The sequence below is a fragment of the Ceratotherium simum genome, chromosome 38 (assembly GCF_057802395.1).
Source record: "Ceratotherium simum simum isolate JZ-2026a chromosome 38, ASM5780239v1, whole genome shotgun sequence".
NCBI classification, from domain to species: domain Eukaryota; kingdom Metazoa; phylum Chordata; class Mammalia; order Perissodactyla; family Rhinocerotidae; genus Ceratotherium; species Ceratotherium simum.
The window spans coordinates 929,093-952,208 of NC_141937.1; the positions used below are offsets into that span (position 1 = coordinate 929,093).

Here is a 23,116-nt window from a genome sequence, read left to right on the forward strand (position 1 = left end):
ATGAGGATGAGGGTGCCAAAATGCTTTGTAAATGTTATCTCTATTACAGTTTAAAAAATAATACAAACATGTGAGATGTGAGAGTATTCTAGAAAGTAGAATAAGTTTCTTGATTTTCTCATAGATAATAACTGGGAGTAAAAAGCTGTCACTTGAAGCTGACAATACAATTGTACACTCTTAGATTTATTTAAGAGTATAAGTATTAAGATAATTCTAATGACTAAAATTGGATAGTAGTGGGGAAGGACTAGAAAGATCAGATACAGATAAAGCAGTGCTTGGAGGAAAATTTAAAGCACTAAATATTTATACAAAATAAAAAAAGGGAAAAAAAATGAATTAAATATCTAACTTTTTTTCTTTCCTCCCCAAAGCCTCAGTACATAGTTGTCTATTCTAGTTATAGGTCCTACTTGTTCTTCTATGTGAGCCGCTGCCACAGCATGGCAACTGACAGATGAGTGGTGTGGTTCCACATCTGGGAACTGAACCCGGGCCATCAAAGCGGAATGCACTAAACTTTAACCACTAGGCCATGAAGGCTGGCTCAAATATCTAACTTTTATAAAGCCAGAAAAGGAACAAAAAAATAAATTAGAAGAAAGGAATTGATAGAGATAAAAGCAGACAATAAGTTAGAAAAAAGAAAATTAGTAGAATTAATAAATAAATGAAAATGCTTGGTTTTTAAAAAAAATATAAGCTACAAAATAAACTTTAGCTAAATCAGATTTTTGAAAAAGAGAAAAAATTCAATAATTAATTAATAAGAAATGGCAAAGAGAAAAAAAACATGGAACAGAGGAACTTTTGAAAATCATGAGACTGCTTTTCACAGTTTATGCAAATAACTTTGAAAGTCTACATATAAATGGATAACTTGTAGGAAATGTAATTTATCAAAACTTTCCCCAAAAGAAAAATAAACAGGCCAGTTTTCATAGACGAAATAAAAAAATTTTCCAAGAATTTCTCTGCAAGAAAGTGTTAGGTCCAGATGACTTGTCAGGGGACTTTACCAAACTTTTAAAGATCAAGTGGTCTCAATGTTTTTTTTTAACTGTTTCAGAAAAATAAGGAAAGCATGCAAGTTATCTTTTGAAGTGAATATAACTAATATGAAAGTTTGATAAAATTTCAGAAAAGGGGCCAGCCCAGTGGTGCAAACAGTTAAGTGCGTGCACTCCTCTGCGGCTGCTGGGGGTTTGTCGGTTCGGATCTTGGGCGTGCACCGACGCACCGCTTGGCAAGCCATGCTGTGGCGGCATCCCATATAAAGTGGAGGAAGATGGGCACGGATGTTAGCCCACGGCCAGTCTTCCTCAGCATAAAAAGAGGAGGATGGGCAGATGTTAGCACAAGTTTGATGTTCCTCACCAAAAAAAAAAAAAAAAAAATTCAGAAAAAAGCTACATTTCACTTATGAATATAAATTCAAAAATCTTAAATAAAATAAGAATAAATAGGATCTGACAGCACATTAACAATAATTTATCATTAACCAATGTTCATGAATTCAAGGATGGTTCAATATGAAGAAATCCATTAATAAATCATTTGACTAACTGAGCATCATTTGACTAACTGATGTAAAAAGAGGAACTCTATGACCATCTTCATATATGCACAAAAGCCATTTCAACAGAATTCCACATTCATTTATGATAAAACACCCTGTAAAGAAGGAATCCATGAATGCTTCTTTCAAATGATAAAACGCTTATCTCAGCTCAAATGCCAGCATCTTATGAGAAAACATTAGAGGCATTCTAGGGTTGGGAACAAAGCAAGAATGCCCATTAATTCCACTACTATTTTATAGACTTTGGAGGCATTTAGCTATGAAATTATGCAAGAGAACGTAGTTAGAGAGATTATAATTGAAAAGGAATGGTTAAAACTATCTTAATTCATAGATGATAAGATTGCATATCTGGAAAACCCAAGAGAACTCATGGCCATCATGAACAATAAAATAACTCAGACAAGTATTAATAGTAGGATTTAAATTAATATATGGAATTCAATGGTCTTTATATATAAAAACAATAACCTGTGAGAAGATACCATGAAGAAGAGAATCCATTTAGAAGAGTCTTAAAAAGGATAAAATATTAGGCATGAACTTAACAAGAACTCTGCAAAACCTATATGAAGAAAGCTTTATTTTTTTTCCCAGAAGTGTATACTTGAACAAATGCAAAGTCTTAACTTGTTCTTGGATAGGAAGATTTAATCTCATAAGGAAATCAGTTCTGTGTAGGTAATTTGTAAATTTGACACTGCCTCAACAAAAGTATCGTTAGGTTTCCCTCTAGCTAGACAATTTCATTGTAAAGTTATTTGGAAGAATAAATAAGTAACAATTGTCAAGACACCCTGGAAGAAAGAGTATTATGTTGGGGGAAACTTGCTTTACCAGTTAGTAAAACATTTAGAAAGCATCTCTAATTAAAACAGTGTGGAGTTGGTGCACAAATATAAAGACAGATGCTATTTCCAGCTCTGGCCACTGAAGGTGCTTAGAAGCATTGACATTCCAGCCATCACCCTTAGTATCCTCGTTGTAGTCGCCAAATGCCATTCCCCACTAATGGAAACCAGGGTTCCCTGGATGAATAGCTGGTTTCAGGTCTGTTGCAGAAAGTTTACAGATGAGCCAGGGACATTTTGTGCCAAAAAGAAAGGAAGAGTAATGGAGTCATATAATAAGGCCAAAGGAGGCAACATCAAAGGCTATTGGGCAAAGAAAGCATAGTTGAGCATCGAAAGAATAATGACTGTAATTGATTTTAAAACATTATATATCTAATTTATAATGATTTTAAAATGACATTCCAAAAGGATAACTAAAAACAAAACAAAAACAAACATAAAACAAAACTTCATTAGTCCCTATTTGGAAGAAACTAGGGCACCAATTCCTTACTCAGAAGCATGCCTTTTAAAAGGAAAGAATTAAGCATTTATCTTGCCTTTCCTGTTTGGACTATGTTTAAAGTGAACCAAACACCCTATATGAAGAGGAAAAGTTCTTTTCTAGAGAAGAATTCCAGACAAGTGGGCTGAATGACAATTAGAAAATTACCCTCTTGCAACCTCAAATGAAGTAATTGATTTTGGCAAATGTCATCAGTAGAGGAAATTATCAGAGAAAGATCAATAGTTCCCAGGCAGCTTGAATAGACATTTCTCCAGAGAAGACATAGATGACCGCCACCTATGTGAAAAGGTGCTCAGCACCCCTAATCATCAGAGAAATGCAAATCAAAACCACTATGGGATATCACCTCACACCTGTTAGGGTGGCTATGAACAAAGAACCAGAAGACGACAAGTGTTGCTGAGGGTGTGGAGAAAAGGGAGCCCGTGTGCACAGTCGGTGGGATTGTAAACTGGTGCAGTCCCTATGGAAAACAGGGTGGAGGTTCCTCAAAAAATTAAAAATGGAACTACCATATGATCCAGCAATCTCACTCTTGGGTATTAATCCAAAAGAATTGAAATCAGGATCTTGAAGAGATATTTGCACTCCCATGTCGTTGGACATTGTTCACAATAGCCAAGATGTGGAAACAATGCAAATGTTTATTGACGATGAATAAATAAAGAAAATGTGGTCTATACATATGCTGGAATGTTATTTAGCCTTAAAAAAAGAAGGAAATCCTGCCATTTGCGACCACATGGATGAACCTGGAGGACATTATGCTAAGTGAAATATGCCAGTCACAGGAGGACAAATACTGTATGATTCCAGTTAAATGAGGAATCTAAAATCATCACAGTCATAGAAGCAGAGAGTAGAATGGTGGTTGCCAGGGGCTGAGGGGAGGGGGAAATAGGGAGGCGTTGGTCACAGGGTCCAGAGTTTTAGTTATGCAGGATGAGTAAGTCTAGAGCTCTGTGGTACATTATTGTGCCTGTAGTTAACAATACTGTATCATAGACTTAAACATTTGTTAGAAACGTAGATCCCATGTTAAATGTTCTCACTACAATTAAAAAAAGGTTGATGGGAAACTCTCCCAGAGAGCATCGTGCTATCACAACCTAAACCTTCTGGCCAGCATTAGCATCAGTAAGTGGAGACAGTTTAGACACTGTTCATTCCTGATGCCATTGTGTGTACAGATCCCACTAATATTCATCATAAAGTATTCTTGTAAAAAGAAGTTGAACCTGAACCTAACTGGTTCTTTCTAGGTAATCTCTGTCCTACAGCAAATATGTAGGATAATGGAATAAGTTGAAAAACATCACAAGAAAGCAAACAGACAAATCTGAATATGGAACATTCTTTAGGACACAGAGCCAGGTTCTTCAACAAGTCTATGGCATGAAAAGAAGAAAGGCAAGGAGGGAAAGAATTGCTCCAAAAGAGAGAGAAAGAGAGAGAGATATAACAACAATATATGGATCTTATTTGGATCCTGATTTACTCAAAATAACTATAAAAAGACATTCGAGAACATTGGGAAATTGTTATGACTGGGTATTAAATATTAAGGAATTGTTTTTATTTTAGTTGGATGTAAAAATGGCTGTAAAGTTATGTTTAAAATGTCCATATTTTTAGAGATACTTACAAAATACATAGGACATCATCTTGGCAATTTGCTTCAAAAGACTTCATACTTTTTCAACTACAAAAACTGAAAAGAAAAAGAAAAGAAAAAAGCTATGGCGGTTGAAGCAAGTATAGCAAAATCTTGATAATGTTGTATTTGGGTTATGTTTTTATGAGGCTCGTTTTATAATTCTCCGTACTTTTGCATGTGTTTGAAATTTTTCAAAATAAAAAGCCAAGCACAGATACAGTTGGAAACAGAACTGGACACAGGGGCTCTTTACTTGACTGTTGCACGAGCCCCTCCCCTTTGCCGCGCGCCTCCTGGAGGACAGTGGCTGTGTGCTGGAGTGAGAGCTCTCTCTGGTCAGAGAAAGGCTGTGTTTGCATCCTGGTTCTGCTCTGCGAATTTGGAAATCACTGTTCTCTGACCTTTGGTGTTTTCCTCTGTAGCAGTGCACTGTGAGATGTCTACTGTATGGGTGAAGTGAAATAATATATGTTTGTAGCTACATTTAATAAATATTGCTTGAATCTTACCATATAGAAAGCTATTGTCACACTGCAATGACTTTATCAGGATAATGCCAAAGTTACGCGTTGATAAGCTACTCTTGCCAGATCCCTCTGCCCTGATCTGCACTATGTGATCATATTTTCAAAGAAATCAAAATGAATGAATGACAAGTGTATACTAAAAGATGACTAGTTATATAATTGACTGCAGGTTCAAAGATGCTGAAAAAGACCAGGTTGTTATTAGAAATAAAGTTGATAAAGATTTATTTCAAGACTATTCAAGCTGCTGCAGCCCTAGGTATATGATACTGGTGGTTAGACCAGTGGTCAGTGCCATACAGTGATCTATTGTGCTCTGTCTTTTCGAGAGGAAGTGGCAGGGAGAGGGGCAGAGTGTATCCTGGAGTTTGCCGTCGTCCCATTGCAGACCTTGATGGAGGTTATCAGAGAAAGAGAGTGTGTCTACGTCCAAACCTGATGGAGGACCCAGAGCAATGCCATTAACATCCAGTTGTCCATTGGTAGTGGCCAAATGACTTGGTGTGCCAAAATCAGTGATTTTCTACTGGAGTCTTTGCTTGCTACAGGAAGTAGGCAATGTTTCTTAATGTAAGGCTCTGTATTAAATCATGAACATTTTGGTCTTCTGATAAAAGTTTATTTTTCTATGAACTAAAAATTCAATGATCTGAAGAAATGTACACAGTTCTGAGAAATGTCATTTCTGGAAATATTTTAAAAAGTAAGTGACCATAATATGATGGTTGATCCCTCTGTGGACAATTTCGCTACTATTATGAAGTTTCAGAAATACAGAATTAACTTCTGTTTGCAATTCTTTTTCCCATTTCTTCTGTGGTGATAATTCTAGTACAGGGAAATTAAGGACACGTGTTAGAACTCTGTGAGACAAAAAATTAAAGAAACTTCATCTTTGCAGATACGGTTCAATAGAGTTACAAAATAGTCGTAATGAATTGGTCTAGTCCTGTTTGCTAAACATCCATCTTTTTCATTAGTACATTCAGTCCCTTACAACTTTTGTGAAAATATTTTTGAACAGTAAAGCATTATTCCAGCTCTTGTGTGGTTTGTGCCACATCCTCATCTTTTGCTTGAAAAAATATTACCCACTTCTTGCCCCCTTCTCAGGGCTTATTTATTTAGTTTTGGAGTAAGATTTACTTTATACAGGTTTTATTTTGAGTTTCCTTTGTTTCTTAGTACATTTTGGCTACAGCTTATTTCTCTTCGATGGGGAGAAGTTGCTTCATGAATCAAACAACTGTTGTTACCTCCAGTTAAAACATTTTGTTCCCAACATGGATTGTAATGAAATTGAACCATTTGTAAAGTTATTCTTTACTTTTCAACCATATCGTGTGAGATACATCTTGTCCTTTGGATTGGTCATTGCCACTGGCTCATGACAAGTGCGTGTCTAATAAGATATTTCTGATATTTGGGACTGCAGACTGCTGTTTTCATGTTTAAAGTTTGTCATGACCATAAAGATTCATTTGACTCAAGAACCTTCTCCACGAAAAGATGTGTTTCACTTACTAACATTTTCATATAGAAAATAAAAACCTGTTTTCTTAAATAACTCTTACCTAGACTTCTTTCACAATATTATGGTGTCATTTTGTGTGTGTTTCGAGATTTCATGCAAGTACCAGCCAGTGTTAAGTCCTACTTAGAATTAGGTAAAAACATAACGAATCTCAGGAAGGACTTTTCAACAAGTGATAATGATAGAATGGAAGCTGATTTGAACGGAAAAAAAACCCTCAAACTCTAAACACTGCCTCTAATTTTCAGACCTTCTTTTCACCTGTCAGCCTCAACAGTTGTCTGTCTGTACTTAACTTTGCTCCTTGGTCTGTCAGGGAGGAAGGAGGAAGCAGCTTCCTCGGCACCTGTGTCTTCCGCCCGTCGTCCCTGACTTGTCTGGGACCCTGTTGCATCAGAAAACTTTCTCTCTCATTCCTTCAGTCTCAGTCCATTTTCCATTAGCCTATAAACAAGTTCCCTGGGGTCTAAAAATATTAGTTTAAGCCTTTGCCTTGCACGTAACTTCCCTTTATAATCGGATGTCTGTCACATGTTACACTGAAGCTGCTTCCTAGCAAGTTACAAGGTCCGCCCAGTTACCTAAGCTCCTGGCTCTTTTCTCTGCCCATTTCTTATTTCTGGGACTCCTTTGCTCCCACAGCTTCTCTTTCTCATGGTTCTCTTTCTACATCTGTCTATTTGTTCTCTGACATTCCTTCCTCTTCTCACGTCTTCTGTAGTAAATTCAACCCACTGTAGTAAATTCAACCCACTGTAGTAAATTCAACCCACTGTCATGGTTTGAGTGACTCCTCCACATCACAAGTCAAACAGATGTCGCCATCTCTGATGCTGGCCTCGTCCTGCTTCCTGAATGTGTAACAGCTGCAGGCCTGGTTGTCACCTTAAACTCATTTCTCCCCGCACCTGCTTCTCGGAGCATCGCGTCACTTCTCAGTAGGTTCTGGTGGTTTTCAGTGCCTCTGAGCTGCATTGTGGAGACGTCAACGGTGATTAGAAACCTGTTTCTCCTTTCTTATTATTAACTTCTATATTTGATAACTGGAAATAATAGATGCAAAGAGGTGTGGTCATTATAATTTCCCTTATCCACTTAATCTGCACAGCAGACAAGAGGACAGTCTTGAATCCTGAGAAACGCTCCAAAATTAATTATAGCATTGTTCATTGGCAGTCCTGAAGAGAAAATGGTGAAGTGACCAAGATAGTTCTGAAACACATGTGAGACCAGAGGGATTTTGAAGATGCCCTGAGTCCTTCATGAATGGGTGTTGTCTTTGGCAGCCTAGCAAAATAGAAAGCAAGAGTTTAGAGTCAGAAAACCAGTTTAGAATCTCAGTATCGACATTTGATGGCCATACTAGTAACTTACTCTCTACATGTCATGGTTTCCTCAATAAAAATATGGGGATATTAATAATTTCAAGTGGGCATACCTCGACCAGTTGTGATTTCTGTGACAGTTGTGAAGTGTTGTGTAGACCACAATATACTGTCTAGCCTGTGGTTCTCAAAGTGGGGTCCCCTGGGCCAATAAAGGAATCACCTTTGAGGTCTTGCAATGTGGCATCTATCTCTCTTTATTCCCAGCAGAGTTCAGAAAATACTTCTTTGCACATTTTGTTACTTAATAATTAGTATGGTTCTCTCTTGTCTTATATCACATCAGAGTGGTACCCTGATTCCAGATCTTGTCCCTAAATGAAGTATTTGATGACAACTCTAAAGAGATATATAGATATGTGTATATATGTATATGTCTATATATGTATATCTAGATATCTTTTTATATAATAACATTAGAGAGGAATGTATATTTTTTATTTTTAATTTTATCAACAGCTACAGAAAAAATTCTAAATATTTGAATTGCTCAAATTCCAAGTTGATTAGTAGGAAGCAAAGTATAGACAGCTATCTCTCAAGTTTATGGGAAAGGACAATAAAACATCACCTTTTCACTCGATTTGTGACTTCCAGATAAGGTTGCAATACAAAATCTGTACTCCTTCCTTAGAATTAGTCATCAAATATAAGCATATATTTAAAACTCTTCACAATGTTTTGTGAAGGCTTATGATAGGCCAGAAAGTATTATATAAATTCATTAAGATGATAAAAATTCTAATAGAGAAAAGAGGAGAAATGTGTATTTCCTAAATTTCATTCTATGACCTAGATGGCGTTTTGTCCATTATATCATTGCTGCCGTGACACTTGGTTAGCCGTAGAGTATCCTTCTACTTTGCATCATCGATAATTGATTATTGACTCTCTCAGCATAGAACCCCTGTCTGTTTTGTCTTTCAGGCATATGTGTATGAAATGGGCTCCAGCACTTTTTCTCATAGGCTCGCGGGACACACGGACACAGTCACGGGAGTGGCCTTCAGCCCGTCTGCCCCGCAGGTACAGTCTTCCTGTGTAGGTACCTCTGGTGCCTATAGGTCTCACATCATATTTTTTGTGTCTGTCAGACTTTATTTTAGTGAAATTTTGTTATATTTCAGATTACATGCCAATTTTCATTGAGTCTACCTAGGGAGGCAAACTTAGGAAATAGACCTTTACTGGAGAGAAAGGGAAATCTAGAGTGTTTTCTTTTACAATAGAGGTATTTGTCTTCAGTGCTGACGCACATCTGCTCTCACTGAAATATGGAAAAATGTGGAAATACCCATGGACAAAGATGGGAATATGTAGCACGGATATGGACACTGTTGTTCAGATTGAAGGAAGAAAGGGAGAGAGCATGTAAGAATGGGATTTTGCAAATTCTCACAAAAAGGATTTGCGTGGAGAAAGAGGACTATACAATTTAAAGAAACTTTCTTTTTTTTTCGTGAGCAAGATCAGCCCTGAGCTAACATCTGATGCCAATCCTCCTCTTTTTGCTGAGGAAGATTGGCCCTGAGCTAACATCTGTTCCTATCTTCCTCCACTTTATATGGGAGGCCGCCACAGCATGGCTTGACAAGCGGTGCGTCGGTGCGGACCCGGGATCCGAACCAGCGGACCCAGGGCCCCCACAGCGGAGCACGTGCACTTAACCGCTTGTGCCACCTGGCCAGCCCCTAAAGAAACTTTCTGAATTAGGAGAAAAGGTGAAAAAAATGACGTCAGCTGAAAATCACTCATATGGAAAAGTGAATGGTCTTGTATTAAAATACAGAGGGATGTGCTTTGTAAAAAATGTAGAAAATATGAATATTAATGAAACAAGTATTTGGGAATATCGATTTCATTTTGTCCCCTTAAGTTTGAAGCTTTGATTCAGCGACTAATGTTATTGTGTAATTGTGTGCTTTCCCCCTACCTCTGTGTGTGTGTGTGTGTGTGTGTGTGTGTGTGTGTGTGTGTGGGGTCAGTGGGACATACTGTGGATGCTGTTTTGTTGATCCGCTCTTTTTCACTGATGGTGGGTTGTTGCAATCCAGGGCGTGTTATGGTGTCTGGCACGTAGTTTACCTTCCATTTGTATTGAATGTTGAAAAAATAAATAAACAAAGCTTGTCATGTCACTGACTAGCTCCCATCAGTGTCACTTGAAGTCTTCATGACACCCCCTTCCATCGTTGACCCTAATTTAGCTTTTTGGGCCACTCCCAATGGGTATTGAGGTTTAAATTTTTCTCCCCTGTTATAAACAATATTGAGATATACATTTGATTATGCTTCACTTATCCCAAAAATGAGGTCATGCAACATATACTGTAGTGTACCTGCTTTTCCTAATTAGTAATATGTGTTGCCATTACCTATTCTGAATCTTTTTAGTGTATTTTTTGAAATTATTTGATTCCTTTTTGAATCCTTTGCATAACACATTGCCAGTGAGACTGAGGAGTGGTCATGAATGAGAGTCAGAAGATAAGAGCAAAGTTAAGGACCAGTAAGGTGTGTGACGGGAAACTGGGTGTAGTGATTTGTAAGTGAGATATTGAAAATATCTTTTAGCAAAACTGAACTGAGCTTTTGTGAATACTTGAAAATTTTCAATTAGAAAATATTTTATAGATCTCTATTGCCATTGAGATTATTTTAATGAATAAAATAAGCAAATATGGCCTAAAATATAGTTATGAGAAAGGAAGTTGGGAAAAAGGAGCAAGCTGTACCTTCATGAACGTTGATTCTCGATGGGGTGCCGTTGAAGAAGGGGCAGTGTGAGAAGTCGGGTTTCCGGTTCATCTCGGGGAACCAGATGCCACATAGCACAGGAGTGACATTTGCAAATGTTAATATATTCTGCCACCCTTTATTTTTGTAAAATTGTTGTTAAACTTTAGGAATGATGATAAAATAATCCAGTGCTGATTGTCCTTGTATATAGAAATTTCTAACAAAAAGTCTCATTGTTCCAAAAGTTTTACAGTGGATGTTTTTTCTGATCATGGGTATCACATAGAGTTCTGTGAAATAGCAATATTTCTTCAATAACAGACCCAAGATATGTTTAAAAACCTTTGTTTTTTGGTACCATATTTATTTGATTTTAAGATAACATGTTCTCCCTTCACTAACATTTCTGAAATTGGAATGAACCTTGGAATCCTCAGGCCTCCTTTTTAAAGTGCTGTGTTCTTCTTCTGTTTTATTAAACCATGTGCATCTTACACCTAATGTTGCTTAAAATTGTGTCCATCGAACAAAATACCCAACTCAAGCTTTTGTTTTAAAAACATCTATTAAATGGTGCATCAAAACAATAATTCAGAATTTTTATTTGGATAAAAAGACCTGTCTGAATTCCACTGCAGGCGTATTGACATGTAAAATGCATGCTTAGGCACAGAGGCTGGCTTTGCGTACACTGGGAGAACAGGCGATCAGAGCCCACAAATCTGGGTCTCTCTCTTACCAGCGGAGAGGAGGTGCAGATCATTGACTTCAACAGCCCCAGGTTTCTGCATCTCTGGATGATGATACTTACCTCCTAGTAGGGGAAGGAGGGTAAAACATGTACCAAGTGTTGGGTTTGTGGTGAGCACCTTGTAAATGTTCCCTTTTCTCCACAAGAGGAGACAAAATGAGTAATACCGTAGGTATCCTACCATAGGTAAAAGTTACGCCTAACAGATTAGTGGGATAGGTACATGGAGTTCTCATTCCTCTGAATCTAGCAGATTTAACACTTCAGCTGAAATGGCTGCCCTCCCTCCTCCATCCTCTTCCTCACTTTCTTATGATTTTTCTTCATCTCATGAATTTTAAGTGACTTCCCTGGATTTTAATACATGCTTGTACAAATAAGCTATTATCCTTCAAGCCCTGTATTTCCTGGTTGTGTGGTCAACCCTAGCCCCTCCATGGTGGGTGGTTATACTGGGTCATGGCTAGTTGTGCTGGGTCTTGGCTGGTTGTGCTGGGTCATGGCTGGTTGTGCTGGGTCATGGCTGGTTGTGCTGGTTGTGCTGAGTCATGGCTAGTTGTTCTGGGTCATAGCTGGTTGTTCTGGGTCTTGGCTGGTTGTGCCGAGTCATGGCTGGTTGTGCCGGGTCTTGGCTGGTTGTGCCGGGTCGTGGCTGGTAGTGCCGGGTCTTGGCTGGTAGTGCCGGGTCGTGGCTGGTTGTGCCGTGTCGTGGCTGGTTGTACCGGGTCTTGGCTGGTTGTGCCGGGTCTTGGCTGGTTGTGCTGGGTCATGGCTGGTTGTGCTGCTTGGCTGCTCAGGACTGTGTGGGCTGGACTGTGAGGATGCACTGGGGAGAGGAAACTCACATGTGCTGTATACTTACTGAGTGCTGGGTGCCCTGCCATGCTCTCTAAATTTGTGACTTCATTTAACACAGTGTTCATGAAAATCCGGCAAAGTAGGCATTGATTTCTCCATTTCATGGCTGGGAAGGTGACATGGAGCTTACATGACTTAGTTTAGGAGCTCTGATTCACAGTGGCTGGTATGGTGCAGAAGAGACGGTAGCTGACTTTATTCCAGGAACGTGGCATAACTTTGGGAAAGGCCGGAGACAGATTCCTTAACTAGTTTTTTTTTTAATAAATTGTAATTGAGAAGGATAATATCCCTTTCAAAAATTAAAGTTTTGAGCTCCTCAGAATAAGGTACTAGATATGGCTTAAAAACTAGTGTTTCTCATCACTATTATTGCTCAATTGTCAAAATAAGACTTGTGAGTCTTTTGGAAGAAAATTATACTTGTACTAATGAAATTATTCTAACAATGCATGTGGCTAAGAGAAGAGCCCTGAATATAAGCGAGGAATCCTAATAGCTCACTGGGGAGTACAGCCTCCATGGATGGCTCAGAGTCTGAGAGACTATTACAATGCTCCTCCGTGTCCTGCCAGGAAATGCAGCTGTGCGCCACATGGGCCTGGGCAAGTGTGGCTTCAAATGGTATGTTGTCAACTGGGCTTATTGGACATGCAGAGGGCATTTGTATATCTGTCATAAGATAGATCCATTTAGATATTTAACTGTTTAGGGTGGGAACACAAATTCAAGAAGCTTCGTAGTTAAATGGTCCTGGCTGAGATTGTAGCCAAGCAAGACCTTTGTTTCTAGCAAAAGACATGTGATGTATCTCAACCCAGTGGTGCAAAAGAGGAAAGAAGACTGATGTAAACTGATGCATTCCTGGGTTTGAAATGTGGGCTAGAGGAGGGGATCTTCTATTCATGTGAGAAGTTCAGGAAAAAAGGTTAGGAAAATTGTAGGTTACCATTGAGGAAAGATGCTCCACATGAAGACAAAAATAGATAAAATTTGTTGGAATGTATAACAAAGAGTCACAATATAACTTGACCTTATGTTATCAAATTTATCTTTTTTTTTTTTTTGGTGAGGAAAATTAGCCCTAAGCTAACATTTGTTGCCAGTCTTCCTCTTTTTGCTGAGAAAGATTGGCCCTGGGCTAACATCTGTGCCCATCTTCCTCTACTTTATATGTGGGATGCCTGCCACAGCATGGCCTCATGAGCAGTGCATGGGTCCGTGCCCGGGATCCGAACCTGCAAGCCCCGGGCCACTGAAGCGGAGTGTGTGAACTTAACCACTATGCCACTGGGCCGGCCCCTTATGTTATCAAATTTATCTTATATTAATATCCCAATCATCAATTTTATCATGTGTCAATTATAAAATAATTAATGAAATAAGAGCATTCATGTAAGATAATATAAAAGCTCTTTCTTATTGATAGTGTGTGTTTATGCTTTATTTTTTCCATTTTCCATTTCTGTGTCATGTGGGATTTATTATAGAAGGTTTTGCTTTGGTCTTTCCAGCTATACTGGGTTGCATTTAGGCCACATCAGTAATGTTACCCTAGGACACAAAGTAGATACGTGGGAGATCGCCAATAGGTTATGTAAAGACATAATATACAAATGAAGGCAGATATATGCTTTCAGAGTCCAGTGTTCATGGCATGGTTTAGGCTGCAACACAAAATATCCTGACAAGAGAAGAAAACAGGAGTGAATACGGAAAGTGTGCAGATGTGATGGCTCTTCTCGCTCCTTAGGCTGGCCAGCACACCAGCCTGGGGAAAGATGAAGAAAAAGTAAAGAAATGGAAACTTGAAAACTTCTTATTTTCCTTTAAGATAGTGATATTTTATAATGGACATTTAGCAGGTTTTTGATATTTTGGTGTTATAAGTAATGTTTTGATGTATATCTTTGAGTATACATAATTTTCTGTGTCTGGATTTATTTTCTCAAGATAGGTCATTAAAAGTAGTATTGCTGAGTAAAAAAGCAAAAACTTTGAAAGGGTTCTTTTAAGACAAATGTTTCTCAAAATATTTCTTGTTGTTTGTTTCCTTACCAGCTTTGATTATTACACTTCCATTGTCTTTGTTAAGTTCATGATCAAGAGGCAGTACCTCATTGTTTTAATTTGCCTTTCTTTGAATAGTATGGAGATTGTGTCTTATTCTATATGCTATTAGCTATTTGAGTTTTTCATTTTTAAATTGCTTGTTTATATCCTTCATATCTTTTATCTTTTGGACCCAATATTTTGCTTATTGATTGCTCCAGCTTTTATTTAAAATTAACATTTTGGGGGCTGGCCCGGTGGCGCAAGCAGTTAAGTGCACGTGCTCCGCTGCAGCGGCCCAGGGTTCGCTGGTTCGGATCCCGGGTGTGCACCGATGCACCGCTTGGCAAGCCATTCTGTGGCAGCATCCCATAGAAAGTGGAGGAGGATGGGCATAAATGTTAGCCCAGGGCCAGTCTTCCTCAGCAAAAAGAAAAAAAAAAAGAGGAGGATTGGCAGATGTTAGCACAGGGCCGATCTCCTCACACACACACACACAAAATTAACATTTTGTCCTTCGTATTTATAGTGTGTTTTTCTTAGATTTGGTTTTGCTTTTTATTTTGTTGTTTTCTCTTTCATGTACAGAGCTTTGATTTCTCCTAATTATTCTAGGCCTAGAAAAGTTTTTCTCTCCAAAGATTTATCTCTGTGATGAAATTACAGTATGATCTTTAACATATTATTGTAATTTTTAGATTTCCTGGATGACAGTGCCAATATCTGGGTCATTTCCAAGTCTGGTTCTGTTGATTGTTTTGTCTCTTGACATTTGGTTTCCCTCCCCTCTTTTTGGTGTGTTATAATTTTTAAGTGAATGCTGGATATTGAATATAGAAGAACATAAGTATGCCTGGATGAGCATCTCTTTTGCTCCTAGATGTTAGTTTGGTGGTTTAAGGTAGTAGAGTTAGGAGTTGAGCCCAGTGCCATTCATTTTTTAAATTTTAATTATTAATTATTTTAATTTTAATTATTTTAAAATTAAATTTTAATATTTTAATTATTAAAACTTTGATTATAGTAGGGTCATTAGAATTAATCTGTAGGGGTCATTATACAAATAGAAATACAAAGACAGTATTGTTACCTTCTAGGAACTTTGAAATATCCAGTAATCTTCCCCAAATCATCTTTTGTCAAACTTTTTAGAAAATTTTATTTACTAAAGCATATGAGGATGAAATTTAAATCCATCTGTTTTAATTTAAAGGCCATCTCACTTTGAGAGTTATGGTGTAGCTTTGCCAAGAAAAAATAACCTAAGTCTATATCTGGAAAAAGTGTTATTTTTCTTAGTTTTTAAATTAAATAAAAGTTTGTGATATTTGTGATCATTCTATCAGGTTAGATTTGTAAATTCAGGAGTAAGATTATACTATTTTCTTCTGAATACCCACAATTCAAATAAGCTGCTCTTGTGATAGTCTTGTACAACAAAGAACCGGCATGAAGTGAACTTCGCTGGGAAAGGTAACGGGTGAGATGCTGGCTTTGCTGGCTGGGCCTATTCTGACCATCATTGTTGCTGAATCCATGTGGGCACGCTGTGACCCCAGTAGACTAGAAGAGTGGATGAGAAGGAAACCACATCCAGTCAGGTGGTAAAGTTGAAAGGGGTCACCAAAAATTACATGTGAGCATAAAATATCTGATGGAAAGACCTCAAATCCTGGCAACATGGGATGACAGTAACATGCCTTCAGAGGGCTGAGTACAAGCAAAGTCCCACCAAGAGAAGGACAAAATTAGTTGTGTGCAAACAAGGCAGAAGAATTAGGGAAAGGTGTTCTCTGGACCTCAGAGTTACACACCCGCCTCCGTGTTATAGAAAGGACGCACCCGGCCCTCAGCCGGGTATGTTCTAGCTCCCCTAGAATGTAACGTCAACTTAGGTTGAGACCATTAGGTACATCAAAGCAACAGTATTAAGAGACTTTCACGAATTTAGGAATAATCTGAGAATAATTATATTGAATATATTTGTAATATTTTAAGGATTTTGGTATATTAAAGTATCTCATTCTAATTTGAAATTGAATTAACTTTAGACTTGTGACTTTTTAGTTGAGAAAAATAAGAAAATTTTACTAAGTCTGTGATCACCATTTGAATTTTTAAGAGGACTTGAGATTTGTCATATTTGTAAATGTATTAGATTTTTGAAAATTAAGAACTTGGGAACATTTTGCTTTTTTTATTTTTGTCATTAAGGTATTAAAGAAAATGTAGTATATTAAATTTGAAAAGAATCTTGACAGTATTAACATAATTAACTAAGTTGTAAATTTAACTCATTGCCTAAAAGATTTTAATCCATTCATCATGAGTGGATTTCATGTGAATCAAAGGCCACTTGGCAGGTGATTGTTAAAATTTACTAGATTTCTTTTTTTTTGGTGAGGAAAATCAGCCCTGAGCTAACATCCATGCCAATCCTCCTCTTTTTGCTGAGGAAGACTGGCCCTGGGCTAACACCTGTGCCCATCTTCCTCCATTTTATATGGGACGCCACCACAGCATGGCCTGACAAGCGGTGCATCCCACCCCGCCAACAGCAGAGTGCGTGCACTTAACCGCTACATCAGGGGGCTGAGCCCCTTACTAGATGTCTAAGTATAAGCAAGATATTAAGTTGAATTAAAAGCTTAAGGAAACTAGGTTTTGAAATTTGAACCTTTAATAAACTGAATGATAATTTAAAAAAATCAAAATAAACCACAAGTCATTTTCCTGTGCATGAAACCATCTTTTTTTGCAACAAAAACCCACGTTCTGTAGCATTGCAGCACCCCTGATGGCGGGTTCTTAGTCGGGCTTTGTGTCGCTGGTCTTTCTGGCTTCGACAGTTTCTCTGTGAGCTTGTTACTCGCTGTGTGCTATGTTGACGAGAGAGGGGGCCACAAAATCTTTGAGTAAAAAGAGTCTTTTCCTCCTGGAAATGAGCACGAAGAAGAAATCCACCTCCCCCACCCCCGCCACAAGAAACAGGCACCACTCCTCCCCCAGCGGTGTCCTATGCACACTGCTGTGTTTTAAACTCTCCTCACACCTCAGTCCTGTGACTTACACTAATTATGGTGCCACGTTCCACACAGAAAAACTTTACATGGATGTGGGACGTGAAATGAAAGAAGAGATGTTTTCTCTCAATTTGGCTTTTTTAACAAGATTTGAAATCTCTAAGTAAAACAGCAAAGCATAAATATTGAAAAAAACAGTTCAGCCACTGTTAGTTATTGTGAGGATCTGTGAATTTAATTCAAAAGGAATCATAAAGTCATTATTCCATTTTTATTTCCCCTTCAGGAATATGCATTATTGAAAAGTTGGATCTTTGTTGTTAACCATCTTGATCTTATTTCTTGGAGACGAGAAAAGATCATTTTAAGGTCTCTGTTTCCTCCCTCAGCATTATGAGAATGTTTTCCAGTCTGGCTCCTATGACACACATTTTATCCCCCACAGCCTCACATCTCTAATGATTTTAGCAGATTTTAGGTGTGTGCTTCCATCTTTACTCTGTGCCCTGAGCTCTTATTTGACGCCCCCCCCCCCCCATAATTTGTGTGGTGACATCTCCTGGAATAGAGTGGTCCACCATTTTGACTTCTCTTTTTCAAGTTACCCAGCTTATTCTTGTAATTGTGGCCTTGAAATTGATATAGAAAAAGACATGCTGACAGGGGAGGAGGTCCTTGGAGCACCCTACAAAAGCCAGACCCTGCTGCCCAGTGTTCTGATGTTTCTAAGCTGGGTCAGCCATGTGGCTTTTTGGGTGGAGGAGCTCCCTAACATTCCTTCCTGCCCAGGACAATTGTATTGTTTCAGAGGGTGGCACACGTATATGCCAAAATTTGTTTCTCAATCTATCACCCTTAGTCTTGTGGTTATTGGAAAATATCTTCCAGATTTTTGCAATCAAGTGTCTGTGGCTGGTGCTTGTTCGTCATGTTATAATTTTCATTTTTGTTGTTGTTGTTGTTGGGGAGTGCTATGGAGGCCCTATTTGGGATTCCTAGCATGCTTCCATTTTAACCTGGAAATCTCCATAAGAGATAAAACTACTTAGAGAGCTCTTAAAGGTATCTCCTGTGATGGTTAATTCTGTGTCTGGGCTGGTGACTGGGCTAAGGGACGCCCAGAAGGCTGGCAAAACAATACTTCTGGGTGTGTCTGTGAGGGTGTTTCCAGAAGAGATTGGCATTTGAATTGGTGGACTGAGTAAAATGGCCCTCACCAGTGTGGGTGGGCGTCATCCAATCCCTCCAGGGCCTGAATAGAACAAAAAGACGAAGGAAGGGCGAATTCCCTCTCTCTCTTATTGAGCTGGGACGTCCATCCTCTCCTGCCCTTGGACATCGGGAGCTCCTGATTCTCAGGCTTTCAGACTCAGACCAGGACTTACACCATGGCCCGCCACCTCCCCCCCATGCCCATTCTCAGGCCTCTGGACTTGGACTGAATCACACCACGGGCTTTGCAGACAGCAGATTATGGGACTTCTTGGCTTCTGTAACTGTGTGAGCCAATTCCTATAATACATCTCCTCTTATAGATATCTATATCTATCTTATTGGTTCTGTTCCTTGGGAGAACCTGATTAACACATCACCTTATTGGGAATTTTATACTGGCCAAGAAGTGTTACTTCTAAACTAGTTTATATACTTTATGGTGCCAAAATAGAAACATGCGCTACCCTCTGCCCTCCCCTACAACCATCTTGTCAGGATGCCCTACTCTGGCCACTCGCACCTGGATTTCTTATTTTTATGTGAAAGTGCATTCAAATGTTGTTTCTCATGGGACAAACTCAAAATGTGCATGACCGTCTCTACACTGCAAGACTTGTAGCATCCTGGTCCTTCCAACAAATGTCAGATATGTCCCCCAGCAGTACTGTCACAGCCCAGAGTGCCCTGATTCATTTCCAAATGCTCTCCCTCATTTGAGCTAGCTGCTGGATAGAGGAGGCTGGCGTTGAGGCCGATCCCCAACCACTGCAATGTCTCCCCTGGTTCTCACTCTGTCTGAGAGGGCTAGAATATGGCCCAGCATTTGCATGGTTTCCATGCTGACTGCCTCCCCTCCGCCTCGGCTATCATGTGCCTTTTTTTTTTTTCTAGATTTCCAATAAAAGCAAGCATATTAAATATCAATTATTTTGTCTTTGGAATCGAGTTCTCAGTTTTGAATGTCCACACTTTGTATTAAATGCATGTTTGTGCAGTTGTTCCTGGTCAAACGCAGATAACGGCTGGTGTTGTTACCAAGTTCAGTTCCGATACGTTCTGAACTCTCCAAATCAAAACCTGATTATCCTGTTTTAAGCATTTCTCCAGTTTCATTTTGCCTTTTAGATATCATTTTATAAAAAGGAAAGAGAAATGAGTAAGGTATTGGGATAAGGACTGAAGGAAGTAAAAATTGTATTAAAAATTAAAAAGTTACTACCTTAGAGACAGGCACCTCCACACCCTAAGGATTCCTGGTATAAGGGGGAACGTTTATCGATCCTGACTGACTCTATTCATGGAAGACTCGCCCTAAACTGTTCGGGGAAAATTGAGAACAAGAGAGTGCTCCAGAGGGATAAGTTTGGGAGGGTCGGGTGGAGGGTCCAGATGGGGACGCATGTGTGTAACCTGATAATTGCTTCGCGCCATAGCAATTCGCGCCATAAAATGTAACTGTTTAAATGTTTTAAATTAGCCAATCATGTAAGACCGCGCCAACCTTTTCCCGCTTTGTGCTTCCAAACCCTATATAAGAATTTGCCCTTTAAGGTCTGGGGTCGACTCCTCTGTCTCCTGCAAGAGATACGTGTCGACCCGGAGCTCTGCTTAATAAACCTCTTGCGTTTGCATCAAGCTCGGTCTTCTGTGTCTGTGGGTCCGCGCCTTCCCGAGACTGGAGTTGGGGTTTCCTTTTTGGGATCCTACATTTGGGGGCTTGTCCGGGATCTGTGCGGTCACCCCAGACTCCGAAGACCCCTTGGAGGTAAGCCTGAGTGACTGGGTGTGTGAGTGTGTGCGGCGCCGCGAAGCATTGTTTTGGTTTCCGTATCTGGGCAGCCGCCGCTTCGGGCCGTGAGGACCGAGCGGCTGCAGTGGCAGACGTGCTGGGAACTGCAGGCTGCAACCCTAGGGGACGCCCCAAGGGACAAGGGGAGTCAGGAAAGCCTGACCACCCCCCCTTCAGGTGGAAAAAGAAACGGCACTCTTTTTCCCAGGGAGGACACGAAAACCCCTCCCATCTGAAGCCGCCTTCGGTTGGCTTGTAGAGACGCCAACCGGGCAAGGTTGTTTATGTTTTGGTGTGTCTTTGGTGTTCGTTGTTCTGTTTTTGTTCGTCACGTGGACCTCATTTGACGGGATGGGATCCTACAGCTGGAGGACCTGCCTTCTCCCTGGACTACTGCAGATGGTGAGATACGGGAACGCCTGACAAAAGCCGGCAAAAAGGTAAGACTTCTTACCACGTCAGCCTCCCGGAATCTCTATCTGCGGAGTCCAGCGGAAGGAAATGGTGAGAATTTTTTCTCTTTCTAAATTTAGATTGGCAGGAGAAAATATTTGGGAAACTAGTTTCTTGGGCTTTTAGTGACTCTTGGTTTAAATTTGGTAGAGTACTCTTGGTTTTTGATCTTGATCCCTTTTCCTCCCAAAGGTAGTCTCTGTTTTTCTCTTTTGTCTGTGTCTTTTCTCATAAAAAGGAAATACCATAGGGTAGGATGCAGGCATAGGCCCTATTAGCCTGTTGTCCGGGCCGGCCCCACAGACTGGTGAGTTTATGGTCTCACCAGACCAGCGTCTACAAACTTTGCTGTGGGTTATTATGCACATGAAGTGAAGGTCATTGCCGAGGGCATCTTGGAAGCCAAAAGGCCGCAAATTTAAGTGGGCGGGTCGAGCAGTTAAGACCCATTAGGCGCTCGCCACTTTCAGAAGACTCCCGTGACAGGATATGTTGGGTCACGGAACGGGGTAGATGACACAGGTCCCCCGCCAACTGCAAGAAAATGTCCGTGCAATGACGAGGTACTCTGTAAAGCACACAGTCCCCGACCCCGCGGCACCTCCCCCCCCAGGTATTATTCTGGCTCCAAGAGACCTAAGGCGTGGCGTGGTTAAAGCTGTCATTGTGCACATAAGAAAAAAAAAAAAACCGGATGAGGTTTTTCCTTCTGTCTTGTTCTGTGTCCTGAGAAAACTTGGCTTTGTGACCAGTGAGAATATTCTCCTTGGTCTCCACCATACGGAAGGTGCATTTACCGGGGTGCACCTTGGTGGCCAGTCGAGTACACTGGGGTTCCGAACTGTCTCTGTCCGGCTGTGCCAAGCTCTCAGGGGAGTCTGAATATCTTTGGGAGTGAATTCTGTGGATCATGGGGGCTACATCATCTGCGCCCTCACCAGGGACGCCTCTTGCGTCCATGGGAAAGATTTATTCTAAGCGTGGAAAGTTACCTCCGGGTCTTTCCTTAAAAAGGCTTATTGGTTCGAGTCACTATTGGAATAAATATACAAGTGAAGATCCTACTCGTCAATGGCCAGACGACGGATCCTTTGAATTAGAAAAACTTCTAAATTGGAAAAAAAAAAATGTGTTTTGAGAGCTCTCACATAATTGCTTAATTGGTACCTAAAAATTAAGGCTAAAAAAAAAAAGAAAAAATTTGACTAGTCTTAAGACCTTGACTCAGGTTACAATTGAATTGAAAACATGTAAAAGTGTAAGTGTTGATAAGATTATAAAGGTTAGAATGTTTGAGCTAATTTTATATAAAGAGGTTACATCAACCTTGCCTGAGTATGTTTTAAAATGTCTGACTGGGAATGCTCCCCTGGTCCAAAATTATAAGACCAAGACCTATTGATAAAAATCTTAATGATAACTATGTTTAAAGGTATAAGAAGTGATGAAAACTGCATGAAATTTTGTAGGAAAAAACTGATGTTATTTCTATTACAGAACTGGTTAACAAAAATAGTAATTTAAATGATGGCTAATTTTATCTAAAGTCTTATGAAGTCTTGTAGGCAATCTAAATAATTATTGGGAATAAGTAACTAAATAGTTGTGAAAAAGATGAACGTTGGATGAACTTTACACAATAATTATGTGTTATGGTGGTTACAGCTTCCAAACTCTTTCTGGTAACTTAAAACTTTAGAGTTTTGCTAAATTTTATGATAAAAATTCTCTGAGTATCATCATTTCCAAATAAGATAAGATATTAGACATTGATTGCTAAATATACATTTGTCTACTTTTGGCTTTTCATTACAGGAAAACTAAAAGGTGTTTTAGGTCTATTGATAAACATGTGTTTTATTAAAAGATTGTACTATAAAGTAACATATTTCTAGAAGTTATGAAGTGTTCATAAATTTTCCAATCCACAAAATGCTAATGTAAAAAAGTTTATAACTGCTTACTTAGTTTTTACTTAGAAGTCAAAGTCTATAAGGGTTAAAATTTCTAATTAATATATGTGATTGAAGCTACTAAAAAATTAAGAAAAATATGTCTGTGTACAAGGAAAGTAAGATGTATAAAGAAGGAACAAAGAATGGAAATGTTTTGTTTGGTCGATTAAGAAAGATAAATTTGTCCTCACGTACTAGAAGGGAAAAGATTGTCAGACAAGTGATGATAAG

General features: G+C 39.2%; 1 protein-coding gene across 1 annotated transcript in view; it reads left to right on the forward strand.

Moving 5' to 3' along the window:
• WDR27 (WD repeat domain 27) overlaps window positions 1–21,220 on the forward strand; it is a 94,510-nt gene extending 73,290 nt beyond the window's left edge. The window contains exons 24-25 of the mRNA XM_087425007.1: window positions 8,978–9,091; window positions 20,843–21,220. Of these exons, the coding sequence (XP_087281133.1) occupies window positions 8,978–9,091; window positions 20,843–21,004 (276 nt within the window). The 3' untranslated portion in view covers window positions 21,005–21,220. The remainder of the gene's footprint in view (window positions 1–8,977; window positions 9,092–20,842) is intronic.
• The last annotated feature ends 1,896 nt before the right edge of the window (window positions 21,221–23,116 follow it).